This window comes from Heterodontus francisci, chromosome 5 (assembly GCF_036365525.1).
Source record: "Heterodontus francisci isolate sHetFra1 chromosome 5, sHetFra1.hap1, whole genome shotgun sequence".
NCBI classification, from domain to species: domain Eukaryota; kingdom Metazoa; phylum Chordata; class Chondrichthyes; order Heterodontiformes; family Heterodontidae; genus Heterodontus; species Heterodontus francisci.
In genome coordinates this window covers 7,715,405-7,729,242 of record NC_090375.1, presented here as the reverse complement: position 1 = coordinate 7,729,242, position 13,838 = coordinate 7,715,405, and the positions used below count along the sequence as shown (strand labels likewise).

At 43.8% G+C, this 13,838-nt stretch overlaps 1 protein-coding gene and 1 pseudogene across 4 annotated transcripts in view; both read right to left on the bottom strand.

Moving 5' to 3' along the window:
* Positions 1-1,318: 1,318 nt before the first annotated feature.
* LOC137369509 (histone H2B-like) overlaps positions 1,319-13,838 on the bottom strand; it is a 66,268-nt gene continuing 53,748 nt past the window's right edge. For 3 of the 4 annotated variants that reach the window (XM_068030764.1, XM_068030766.1, XM_068030765.1), the window contains one exon: positions 1,319-1,626. In XM_068030764.1, the coding sequence (XP_067886865.1) occupies positions 1,390-1,626 (237 nt within the window). In that variant the 3' untranslated portion in view covers positions 1,319-1,389. Of the gene's footprint in view, positions 1,627-4,025; positions 4,149-13,838 lie in introns of those variants that run through there. The other variant, XM_068030763.1, reaches the window with a different exon arrangement.
* On the bottom strand, positions 4,758-4,949 carry LOC137370373 (U1 spliceosomal RNA; annotated as a pseudogene).

Genomic DNA, 13,838 nt, shown 5'->3' with positions numbered 1-13,838 from the left:
TCTCAGCCCTGCTGCCAATGAAAGTCTCATCTAATCTTGGTCAGCCCATGCATTGCATCATTTACAACAAGTTAGTGCATATCAGGTCCCTCCCTCACTATACAAAAAGAGTGAGGACTAAAGCGAGATAGGAAGTGTTATTGCCATAGAACACAACAGCTCGAGCACAAGTGCATAGAATGATACTTGGTGGCCATTCTGCCTGTGCTAGCTCGGAGTTATCCAATTAATCTGCTCACCTGCTTTTTGAGCATATTCCTGGGAATCTACCTCTCCCAAGTATTTATCCAATTTGAAAGTTACTATTGAATCTGCTTCCACTGCCCTTTCAGGCAGCACATTCCAGATCACAATAACTAAAAAAAAAAATTCTCAAATCACCCAATTTTGCCAAAATAAGGCAACACTTGCTTACCATGAAAATTCTAGACTTCATCAGAAGCAATTGGAAACAGACGGACAGATGAGGCCATTCAGCCCTTCTAGCTTGTACAGCCATTCAACTGCTGCTGTACCCCAACTCTGACATTTGGAGAATGGATAGATTTAAGACAGCTGCTCTTCTGAGATTGTTTAACAGTCTTCACATTTCATGTTTAAAGATAACTAATTACTTTGGACAGAGTCCATTTGTAGCCAGATGTAGTAGTCAATAACTACAGCAAGATCCAAGTAACAGACAGCAAATGGCCAACGTCAGAACAAAATCTGACATCCACTTTGAACAGTTAGATGGGTCTTTGCTCATCTGAGACAGCAACTTCACCAATGCAGCACTCCTAGTGCTGTCCAAGACCCCAGGTAGATTGAGCTCAAAAAAGAAAACAAAAATCTACAAGTGGGGCAATTTGAACTCAACTTTTGGATTCAGTTGTGACTAATGAGGACATAGTACAATTTACTGGCAACGTTGATTGGATTCAGATTAGCCATTGCATCAGCAATAGTCTTCAAATCATAAAACCACCCTAATTTTCCAGAGATGGTGGGGAGCCTTCCTGAACTGCAGCAGAGTGTCTTACTGGGGCCACTTCAGAATTACATCACTGGTGGGGTACTAGAGATGGAGGGGCCCAGACAGGGCAAGGGCAGCACAATTCCTTCCCTAAAAGGAGGGATTTGTCAACTTGTTGAGCTTTTAATGACAACTTGAGCTTCATAGTCATCTCATTTATTTAAACTGAATTCAAATTCTCAAACTGCTATAGTGGGATTTAAACCCATGGTCTGTGTTCCTGGACTAATTCATCGACTACACCCACCCACCCCCAATCACCAAGAGATGTTCCACACTTTATCCAGTAAAAGTTAAGCCTTTATTGTACTGATGAATATTTTCCAATAGTATCCATTGTTGAAGGGACACCTTCCCTCCTCCAATCCTACCCACTATTTGGCACTGGTGTATTTGGTGACAGCTTTTGTCCCCTCAGAGACTGCATGTTTTGCCAGCTCCCCAGGAAGCAGTAGTCGGACTGCAGTCTGCACTTCCCGGCTGGTGATTGTGCTCCGCTTGTTGTATTGAGTCAGACGCGAAGCTTCAGTCGCAATCCGTTCAAACACGTCATTCACAAAGGAGTTCATGATACTCATCGCCTTGCTAGAAATCCCAGTGTCAGGGTGGACCTGCAGAGAGGGGGGGGGGGGGGGGGGAAAAACAGCAGGAGTGCAAGATCAGGCCTCTCCTCCCAAACCAACTTCTGTCCCAAATCCCACCATGGCCTTTGCTCCCCTCCCCATCTTGAATCACCCCCACTCCGAACAACCCTCAAGATCTCCACACTCCAATTCCAGCTTCTTCATCCCTATTGCCACTGATCCATCCCCCCCACATCAGTGCCTTTGGCTGCCTGGCCCCCAAACTCAAATCCCCTCCTAGTTTAAAAAAGTTCCTTAAAATGGACTTCTGATAAAGCTTTTGGTCACCTGCCCCAATATCTCAGTTTAGTTACATGTTTGATAAAGCTCCTGTGAAACACCTTGACACATTCTATTACAGGTGCTATTTAAACACAAGTTGTTATAAAAAGAATCTGAACTCTTGCTGCTGTTTATTGTGAGTATTTTAGTCCCTCCTCAGTCTCCAATCTCACCATATTCCTTCCACCCACCCAGACACCACACTTTAACCCCATCCCTAAACTCCTCCTTAACCATAACATCTGGAAGGATATGTTTGACTGCACCTCAAATGTTTTCTGCATTAAAAATCCTATTCAAGTACAATGTCACAACTGTAGAGTGAGCAGACCCACTGGGAACCCTTGTTTAAGTAATAGAGTGGGGCTGTAGTGAGCTGGTGCCTTTTACAAATTGATTGTTAGGACTGACTAACTGAACTATTGCCTCTCTAAAGGCAGTTCATTATTTAGTGATAGTTTTGCCTGCCAATCTTTAATTCCAATTTACTTCAGCTAGATCTGTTCTCACTCCACTGAAGTTGGCCCTCCTCCAATTAATTATCTTTACTCTGGATTGTTCCTTTTCCAGTTCTGGGCACCACATTTTAGGAAAGATGTGAAGGCATTAGAGAGAGTGTAGTAAAGATTCACATGAATGGTTCCAGGGATGAAAGAACTTCAGTTATGGAGGATAGATTGGAAAAGCTGGAGCTGTTTTCCTTAGAGAAGGAAAACATTAAGAGGGGATTTGATAAAGATGTTCAAAATCATAAGGGGTCTGGACAGAGTAGAGTGGGAGAAACTATTCCCATTGGCAGGAGGGTAGAGAACCAGAGGAAACAGATTTAAGGGGCAAGGCAAAGAGTCAAAGGCAAAAATGTGGACATTTATTTTTTTTTAAAATAACACTAAGCATTTAGGATCTGGAATTCAGTGTGTGGTGGAGGCAGATTCAATTGTGGCTTTCAGACGGGAATTGGATAATTAACTAAAGGGGCTAAAAGAAAATTGCTAGGTTACAGGAGAAAAAACTCAATGAGTTGCTCTTTGAGCAAGCACGAACACAATGGGCCAATGATTCTATGAAATGCAGATTCACAAAGGCAAGCTGAGCAGGAAAAACATGCATCCTTGAATTAAATTGAATTTTTTTGATATTCATACAGCACAGAAGGCTGCCAGCCAGTGTTGCTCTTGGGTAGAGCAATCCAAATGGAGCATCACTGGCCAGACCAGCATTTATTGCCCATCCCAAATTGCCCTTGAGAAGGTGGTGGTGAGCTGCCTTCTTGAACCCCTGCAGTCCATGTGCGGTAGGTACACCCACAGTGCTGTTAGAGAGGGAGTGCCAGGATTTTGACCCCAGCGACAGTGAAGGATATAGTTCCAAGTCAGGATGGAGAGGAACTTGCAGGTGGTGGTGTTCCCATGTATTTGCTGCCCTTGTCCTTCTAGGTGGTAGAGGTTACAGGCTTGGAAGATGCTGTCGAAGGAGCATTGGGGAATTGTTGCTGTGCATCTTGTAGATGGTACACACTGCTGCCACTGTGCATCAGTGGTGCAGAGAGAGAGTGAATGTTGACAGTTACATGGAGGAACACGAAGAGGAAAAAAAAAAAAAATCTAAACCACTTCATAAACCCTTCCAATACCTGGAAGTATCCTTCTGTACTAGATGGAGATCGTCCCAAATACAAAGCTCTCTAAAAGGAGAGCAACAGTAATCGGCATTTACATAGCAACACTAACATAGAAAATTCTCAGGACACTCCACACAAAAGGAAGCAAGACAGCAAACCAAAAGGATAAGCAAAGAAGTGACCAAAGGTCTTAGAAAAGGAGGTTTAAGGGAAGAACCTTTCAGGAGTGGATCATAATTGAGAACACAGCACAGATGGGGGAAAGAGAGGGTGTAGAATGCATAAAAAGGACCAGAGTCTGTATTGTAGATTAACCAGACAGTGATCAAAAGAAAATACAAATAGAAATATTTCAGCTGTGTTAGAAAGATTTTAATATTCAGGAATAGAAACTGATTAAAGAGGTACCAATAGATTGGGGAACTCAAGAGACTTGATCCATTATAAGCTTTAATATCAGGTGGAAATTCCCAAGTGTTATTACCTGTTTAAGAACCTTGTAGATATAAACAGAATAACTCTCCTTCCTTTTCATTCGGCGTTTCAAAGGTTTCTTCTCTCCAGATGTAGCTTTTGGAACTTTCTTCTTGACTGGCTCATTAACCATTTTTAAATAACTGGATCAAACCATAAACTCAAAATCCACAAAACTTAAAAACCCTGCTCACTCACAACAAAGTGACAGAACTTGACCCCAACTCAAATCTTTAAATAGAGGTTCCACAAATGACTGTTAACTGAGAGATTCTCCAATTCTCCCCTTACCCAGTCCAATCACTTCCCAATCATGTGTTACACTGAAAGGTTTGACCCTCATCAATTAAATCTCATCAATCCTGAATTCCCCAAAAATGGATCAATTAAGAACTGCTTTGATCCAGTCATTGAGGTCAAGTCAATTCCAAGCTCAGAACCTGGTGTTCAATGAATGTTTAAATTCCTGAGTGGCATCTTTGAAAAGACAACAGACAACTGCTGCAATAATTTGAGGGAAGAGATGGACAAATCTTCCCCTAATTCACAACAACTTAATTAGTCATTTTAACCAGAAAGGCAACAGGATGACAGGTTTGAGAGTGGCACATGGTGTAATCAGAGGTGCTCATCTCAGGTATCAGTAACAGAGATAGTGTAGAGGGAGTTTTACTCTGTATCTAACCTCTGTTTTTTTTAAATTGAGAGAAACACAGTAAGCTCTAACTTTGCTTTGTAAAACCAGGGGAGAGCGCGAACGCAGTCCCCCACTACCACAAATTTTGCAGTCGAGTATCCCGCATTTGGGGACATCGCAGGATTCAGCACACCCGAAGTGCAACGGGCTAGCCTTGTCCTGGGAGTGTTTGATGGGACAGTGTAGAGGGAGCTTTACTCTGTATCTAACCCCGTACTGTACCTGTCCTGGGAGTGTTTGATGGGGACAGTGTAGAGGGAGCTTTACTCTGTATCTAACCCCGTGCTGTACCTGTCCTGGGAGTGTTTGATGGGGACAGTGTAGAGGGAGCTTTACTCTGTATCTAACCCCATGCTGTACCTGTCCTGGGAGTGTTTGATGGGACAGTGTAGAGGGAGCTTTACTCTGTATCTAACCCCATGCTGTACCTGTCCTGGGAGTGTTTGATGGGACAGTGTAGAGGGAGCTTTACTCTGTATCTAACCCCATGCTGTACCTGTCCTGGGAATGTTTGATGGGACAGTGTAGAGGGAGCTTTACTCTGTATCTAACCCCGTGCTGTACCTGTCCTGGGAGTGTTTAAGAACATAAGAACTAGGAGCAGGAGTAGGCAATTCAGCCCCTCGAGCCTGCTCCGTCATTCAATACGATCATGGCTGATCTCATCTCGGTCTCAACTCCACTTTCCTGCCCATTCTCCATAACCCTTCAACCCATTACTAATTAAAAATCTGTCTATCTCCTCCTTACATTTACTCAATGTCCCGGCATCCACCACACTCTGGGGTAGTGAATTCCACAGAATCACGACCCTTTGAGAGAAGTAATTTCTCTTCATCTCTGTTTTAAATCTGCTACCCCTTATCCTAAAACTATGACCTCTTGTTCTAGATTGCCCCACCAGAGGAAAAATCCTCTCTACATCTACTACGTCAATCCCCTTAATCATCTTGTCGACCTCAATTAGATCTCCTCTCATTCTTCTAAACTCCAGACAGTAAAGGCCTAAACTGCTCAATCTCTCTTTGAAAGACAAACCCCTCATCCCTGGAATCAATCTAGTGAACCTCCTCTGAACTGCCTCCAATGCAACTACATCCCTCCTCAAGTAAGGGGACCAAAACTATACGCAATACTCCAGGTGCAGTCTCACTAATGCCTTGTACAGTTGCAGCAACACTTCCCTACTTTTATACTCTATTCCTTTAGCAATAAATGCCAAAATTCTATTTGCCTTCCTTATTACCTACTGTACCTGCAAACTAGTGCTCTGCGATTCATGCACAAGGACACCCAGATCCCTCTGAAGTTTCTCTCCATTTAGATAATTTACCTTTCTATTCTTCCGACCCAAGTGGGTCACTTCTCCACGTTAAATTCCATCTGCCAAATTTTGGCCCATTCACCTAAGCTATCCATATCCGTTTGTAAATTTCTTATTTATTTATTGTGGAAGCTGATCCGGAGCAGGAGCTGTAAAAGAGAGCGCGGGGCTCGAGGCCCTCACTTACCTGAAGACAGGAGCGGTGGCGGCTGGAAGTCCTGCTCTCTCTCTCTCTCTTTCTTTCTCTCTCTCTCAGCGCGCGCTGAGACTCGAACAAAATTTACAGTGGCATCACGGGAAATCTGCAAGTTGATTGGTTGGGTGAGTAGCAGCTGTTCATGCATTTAAATAGCTTAAAAAAATAAGGGGAAAGTTTGTTTTTGTTGAAAAGAACCTCTGGTGAGAAGGTGAGTACGACTGAAGTACTTTTTTTTAAAATTCAGTGTAGCTTATTAAGGACTTTAGATTGCAGTGGGTAGAACAAGGCCCCTAGTGTAATTAGTATTTTTTAATGAAGGGAGTAACTAATTAATCTAAAGGTAAGTCATGGCAGGAGAGCTCGCACCCGTGATATGCTCCTCCTGCGCTATGTGGGAAATCAGAGACGCTTCCAGTGTCCCTGACGACCATGTGTGCAGGAGGTGATTCCGTCTGCAGCTACTGGCTACCCGCATTACGGAGCTGGAGCTGCGGGTGGATTCACTGTGGAGCATCCACGATGCTGAGGACATCGTGGATAGCATGTTTAGTGAGGTGATCACACCGCAGGTAATGGCTGCACAGGCAGAAAAGGGATGGGTGACCACCAGGAGGAGTAGTAGGCGCAGGCAGGTAGTGCAGGAGTCCCCTGTGGTCATCCCCCTCTCAAACAGATATATCACTTTGGATACTGTTGGGGGGGGAAATGACCTCCCAGGGGAAAGCAGCAACAACCAAGTTCGTGGCACCACGGAGGGCTCTGTTGCACAGCAGGGGGGAAAAGGAGTGGAAGAGCTATAGTGATAGGGGATTCTATCATAAGGGGTACAGATAGGCGTTTCTGTGGCTGCAAACGTAACTCCAGGATGGTATGTTGCCTCCCTGGTGCGAGGGTCAAGGATGTCATGGAGCAGCTGCAGGACATTCTGAAGGGGGAGGGTGAACAGCCAGAGGTCGTGGTACACATTGGTACCAACGACATAGGTAGAAAAAGGGATGAGGTCCTGCAACAAGAATTTAGGGAGCTAGGTAGCAGATTAAAAAGCAGGACCTCAAAGGTTGTAATCTCTGGATTACTCCTGGTGCCACGTGCTGGTGAGTATAGGAATAGGAGGATAGAGCAGATGAATGCGTGGCTGAGGAGATGGTGCAGGAGGGAGGGCTTTAGTTTCCTGGATCACTGGGTCTGTTTCTGGCAAAGGTGGGACCTGTACAAGTTGTGTTTATTATAGACCCCCAGATAGTCAGCGGGAAATTGAGGAGCAAATATGTGCGCAATTTGCAGAGGTGTGTAAAAATAATAATCGGGAAATTATATTAGGTGATTTCAACTTTCCCAACATTAATTGGGATAGTCATCGTGTTAAGGGCTTAGATGGAGTGGAGTTCTTAAAATGTATCCAGGAGAACTTTTTAGCTCCATATGTAGAGGATCCAACAAGATATGGACGGGATGGTCAAATGGGCAGAAAGTGGCAGATGGAATTTAACGCTGAAAAGTGTGAGGTGATACACTTTGGAAGGAGTAATGTGACACGGAAGTATTCAATGAATGGCCTGACACTGGGAAGTTCCGAGGAACAAAAGGACCTTGGCGTGTTTGTCCATAGATCTCTGAAGGCAGAAGGGCAGGTTAATAGGATGGTGAAAAAGGCATATGGGACACTTGCCTTTATCAATCGAGGCATAGATTACAAAAGCAGGGAGGTCATGTTGGAGTTGTACAGAACTTTGGTAAGGCCACAGCTGGAGTACTGTGTGCAATTCTGGTCGCCACATTATAGGAAGGATGTGATTGCATTGGAGGGGGTGCAGAGGCGATTCACCAGGATGTTGCCTGGGATGGAACATTTAAGCTATGAAGAGAGGTTGGATAGGCTTGGGTTGTTTTCTCTGGAGCAGAGAAGACTGAGGGGTGACCTGATCGAGGTGTACAAGATTATGAGGGGCATGGACAGGGTGGATAGGGAGCAGCCGTTCCCCTTAGTTGAAGGGTCAGTTACGAGGTGTCACAAGTTTAAGGTGAGGGGCAGGAGGTTTAAGGAGGATTTGAGGAAGAACTTTTTTTACCCAGAGAGTGGTGACGGTCTGGAATGCCCTGCCTGGGAGGGTGGTAGAGGCAGGATGCCTCACATCCTTTAAAAAGTACCTGGATGAGCACTTGGCACGTCATAACATTCAAGGCTATGGGCCAAATGCTGGCAAATGGGATTAGGTAGACAGGTCAGGTGTCTTCAATGCATCGGTGCAGACTCGATGGGCCGAAGGGCCTCTTCTGCACTGTATTATTCTGTGATTCTGTGAACGGGAACAACATCCTTGCTGGGAGGTTTGCTAGTGCTGTTGGGGGAGGGTTTAAACTAATTTGGCAGGGGGGTGGGATACAGGGTGGAGGTACAGTAGGGGGTGATGCACAATCAAATATAGAAGAGAAACTGAGTCAGTCTGGAAGGCAGAGAAAATAAAGCAGATGAATTGAGGGTGTTGATTAGCACATGGGATTATATTATTGCTAATACAGAGACATGGTTGTGGAAGGGGCAGGACTGGCAACTCAATATTCCAGGGTATAGAATCTTCAGGTGTGACAGGGGAGGGGATACAAGAGGAGGTGGTATTGCACTGTTGATCAAGGAGTCAATTACTGCAGTAAGGAGGGATGATATCTTAGAAGGTTCCTCAAATGAGGCCATATTGGTAGAACTTAAAAACAAAAAGGGGGCAATCACTTGGCTGGGTGTGTACTACAGACCTCCAAACAGTCAGGGAGAGATAGAGCAGCAGATATGTAGGAAAATCTCTGAGAGGTGTAAAAATAATAGGGTAATAATAGTAGGGGATTTCAACTTCCCCAATATCAACTGGGATAATCTTAGTGCAAAAGGCTTAAAGGGGGCGGAATTCTTAAAATGCAGACAGGAGAGCTTTTTGAGCCAGTACGTAGAAAGTCCTACAAGAGAAGGAGCGTTACTGGACCTAATCCTAGGGAATGAAGCTGGACAAATGGTAGAAGTGTCAGTGGGGGGGCATTTCGGGGTTAGTGACCATAACTGTGTAAGATTTAAGGTAGTTATGGAAAAGGACAAAGACGGGCCGGAAATAAAGGTACTGAATTGGGGGAAGGCCAATTTCAATATGATAAAACAGGATCTGGCCAAATTGGACTGGGAGCAGCTACTTGTAGGAAAGTCTACATCAGACTAATGGGAGTCATTCAAAAAGGAAATTGTGAGGGTTCAGAGCCAACATGTTCCCGTTAAGGTGAAGGGTAGGAAACAGAGGTAATGGTCGAGGGTTGTTTCTGCGATTGGAAGCCTGTGACCAGTGGTGTATCACAGGGATTGGTGCTGGGACCCTTACTGTTTGTAGTGTATATTAATGATTTAGATGTGAATATAGGAGGTATGATGAGTAAGTTTGCAGATGACACGAAAATTGGTGGTGTCGTAAATAGTGAGGAGGAAAGCCTTAGATTACAGGACGACATAGATGGGCTATGAAGAGAGACTGAAAAGGCTAGGGTTGTTTTCCTTCGAACAGAGAAAGATGAGGTGGGATATGATTGAGGTATACAAAATTATGAGGGGCATTGATAGGTTAGATAGGAAGAGACTTTTTCCCTTAGCGGAGGTGTCAATAACCAGGGGGCATAGATTTAAGGTAAGAGGCAGGAGGTTTAGAGGGGATTTGAGGAAAAATATTTTCACCCAGAGGGTGGTTGGAATGTGGAACACACTGCCTGAAGTGGTGGTAGAGGCAGGAACCCTCACAACATTTAAGAAGTATTTAGATGAGCACTTGAAACGCCATAGCATACAAGGCTACAGGCCAAGTGCTGGAAAATGGGACTCAAATAGTTAGGTGCTTGATGGCCGGCACAGACACGATGGGCCGAAGGGCCTGTTTCTGTGCTGTATAACTCTATGACTCTAACTTACTGTCCCACCTATTTTAGTGTCATCTGCAAATTTGGCTATAGTACCTACTCTCCCTGCATACAAGTCATTAATATAGATTGTAAATAGTTGGGGCCTGAGGACTGAACCTTGTGGCACCCCACTAGTTACATCTTGCCAACCAGAAAAACACCCATTTATCCCAACTCTCTGTTTTCTGTTGGTTAGCCAATCCTCTATCCAAGCTAATAAATTGCCCCTAACCTCATGTGATCTTACCTTGTGTCTTAACTTTTTGTGTGGCACCTTATCAAATGCCTTCTGGAAGTCCAGATATACTACATCTACAGGATCCCCATTATCCACTTTACATGTTGCATCTTCGTGGAACTCTAGCAAATTAATCAAACACGATTTACCCTTCATAAAACCATGCTGACTCTGATGGATTGCGTTTGACTTTCTAAATGTTCTGTTATTACTTCCTTAATAATGGATTCTAACAATTTCCCAATGACAGATGTTGAACCAACTGGTCTATAGTTTCCTACTTTCTGCCTCCCTCCCTTTTTGAATAAGGGTGTTATATTAGCATTTTCCAATCCACTGGAACCTTTCCCGCATCCAGGGGATTTTGGAATATTATAACCAATGGATCCACTATCTCTGCTGCCACTTCCTTTAAGACCCTAGGATGTAGGCCATCAGGCCCTGTGGACTTGTCTGCCTTCAATCCCAATAGCTTGCTCAGTACTTTTTCCCTAGTGATGATGATTGTTCTAAGTTCCTCCCTTTCTATAACCTCTGTATTTCCTGTTACTATTGGGATGGTACTAGTGTCCACCACCGTGAAAACTGAAGCAAAATACTGATTTAGTGTCTCCGTCATTTCTGTGTTCCCCACTATTAACTCCCCAGTCACATCCTCCAAGGGACAAACATTCACTTTAGCTACTCTCTTCCCTTTTATATACTTATAGATGTTTTTGCTATCCATTTTTATATTTTGCGCTAGTTTTCTTTCATAATTTACCTTTGCTCTTTTTATTACTTTTTTTAGTAACCCTTTGTTGATCTTTAAAAGTTTCCCAATCTTCCAGCCTGCCACTGGCCTTTGCAACATGGTATGTCTTAGTTTTTGTCTTTATGTTATCCTTAACTTCCTTGGATGTTTTTCCCCCTCCTACAATCTTTCTTCCTCTCTGGAATATATTTTAGTTGGGAGGAATTGAATATCTCCTTAAACATCTGCCACTGCTCATCAATTGTCCTACCTTTTAGTCTTCCTGCCCAGTCCACTAGGGCCAAATTTGTCCTCATGCCTATGTAATTACCTTTGTTTAACTCCAGAACGCTAGTGTGGGACTCCAGTTTCTCGCCCTCAAACTGAATTTGAAATTCTAGCATGCGATGATCACTCTTCCCTAGAGGATCATTAACTATGAGATCATTAATTAATCCCACCTCATTACATAATACTAAATCTAGAATAGCCTGCTCCCTGGTTGGTTCCACAACATATTGCTCCAAAAAACATTCTCTAATACATTCAATGAACTCTCCCTCGAGGCTACCCTTGCCAATTTGATTAATCCAGTCTATATGCATATTAAAATCACCCATGATTCTTGCAGTACCTTTCTTACAAGCCCCCAGTATTTCCTGGTTTATACTGTGTCCCACTGCAGAACTACTGTTTGTGGACCTATAGATTACTCCCACCGGGGACTTCTTTCCCTTGCTATTTCTTATTTCTACTCAGACTGATTATACGCCTTGATTTCCAGTGCCTATATCATTTCTCACTACAGCATTGATCTCTTCCTTTACTAACAAAACTACACCACCTCCTTTTCCTTCTTCCCTATTCTTCTGAAATGCTCAGTACCCTGGGATACTCAATTCCCAAACCTGATTTCCCTGCAACCACGTCTCAGTAATCGTCACTAAATCATAGCCATTCGTCTCTATTTGTGCTGTTAACTCATTAATTTTATTCTGAATGCTTCGTGCATTCAGATACAAGTATGATGGGGACAGTGCAGAGGGAACTTTACTCTGTATCTAACCTCATGCTGTACCTGTCCTGGAAGTGTTTGATGGGACAGTGTAGAAGGAGCTTTACTCTGTATCTAACCCCTTTTTTTTTGTAGAGGGAGCTTTACTCTGTATCTGACCCTGTGCCATTGAATGTCAAGGGGAGATGGTGAGATTCTCTCTTCTTGGAGATGGTCATTGCCTGGCACTTGTGTGGCGTGAATGTTACTTGCCACTTATCAGCCCAAGCCTGGATATTGTCCAGGTCTTGCTGCATTTCTACACGGACTGCTTCAGTATCTGAGGAGTCGCGAATGGTGCTGAACATTGTGCAATCGTCAGCGAACATCCCCACTTCTGACCTTATGAGTGAAGGAAGGTCATTGATGAAGCAGTTGAAGATGGCTGGGTCTAGGACAGTACCCTGAGGAACTCATGCAGTGCTTTTCAATTCTATCCCTCTAGAAATGAACCCCAGTGCTTGCTTTGCTTTTGTATGACCTTATTAACCTGTATTTTTGTGATAATAAAAACAAGAAATGCTGGAAATACTCAGCAGGTCTGGCAGTATCTGTGGAGAGAGAACACAGTTAACGTTTCAGGTCAGTGACCCTTCTTCAGAACTGGCAAAGGTTCGAAATGTAATGGGTTTTAAGCAAATAAAGCAGGGGTGAGGCAAGAGATAACAAAAGTATAGGTGTTGATACGACAAGGTCACAGAGAATAACTGACCAGAAGGTCATGGAGCAAAGGTTAACAGTATGTTAATGGTGTGCTGAAAGACAAAGTGTTAGTGCAGAGAGGGTGTTAATGGACAGAAAAATAGAACAACCTGGCCCAAAGCACAAACATGACAAAAAACAGTGGGTAGGCACATGGTAAAAAAATGAATGCTGAAACAAACTGAAATAAAATAAACAAATAAAAATTAATAAATAATAAAAATGAAAAATAACTAAAAATAAAAAGGGGGGCCCGTCATGCTCTGAAATTATTGAACTCAATGTTCAGTCCGGCAGGCTGTAGTGTGCCTAATCGGTAAATGAGATGCTGTTCCTCGAGCTTGCGTTGATGTTCACTGGAACACTGCAGCAATCCCAGGACAGAGATGTGAGCATGAGAGCAGGGGGGAGTGTTGAAATGGCAAGCAACCGGAAGCTCAGGGTCCTGCTTGCGGACTGAGCGGAGATGTTCCGCAAAGTGGTCACCCAGTCTGCGTTTGGTCTCCCCAATATAGAGGAGACCACACTGTGAGCAGCAAATACAGTATACTACATTGAAAGAAGTACAAGTAAATCGCTGCTTCACCTGAAAGGAGTGGTTGGGGCCTTGGATAGTGAGGAGAGAGGAGGTAAATGGGCAGGTATTACACCTCCTGCGATGAGGGTAGAGGTGCGGGAAATGGGACGGACACAGTTGAGGGCCCTGTCAACCACAGTGGGGGTGGAATCTCGGGTTATGGACAATGATTTGAATGGAGTTTAACAAAACCCCAGTTCAGCCTGTTCCATCCCTTTGAGAAGCTCTCAGAAGTGAGTGTAAGCAATAGAGAAATTGATACTGCATTCCTCCTGAAAGCCTGCCAAGCTGATCTTCAACGTTGCCAGAAAAGAACTGTTTTAGGAAGATCCCAGTGACGTATTTAGGACGCCAGAATAAAGGGACAGCTGA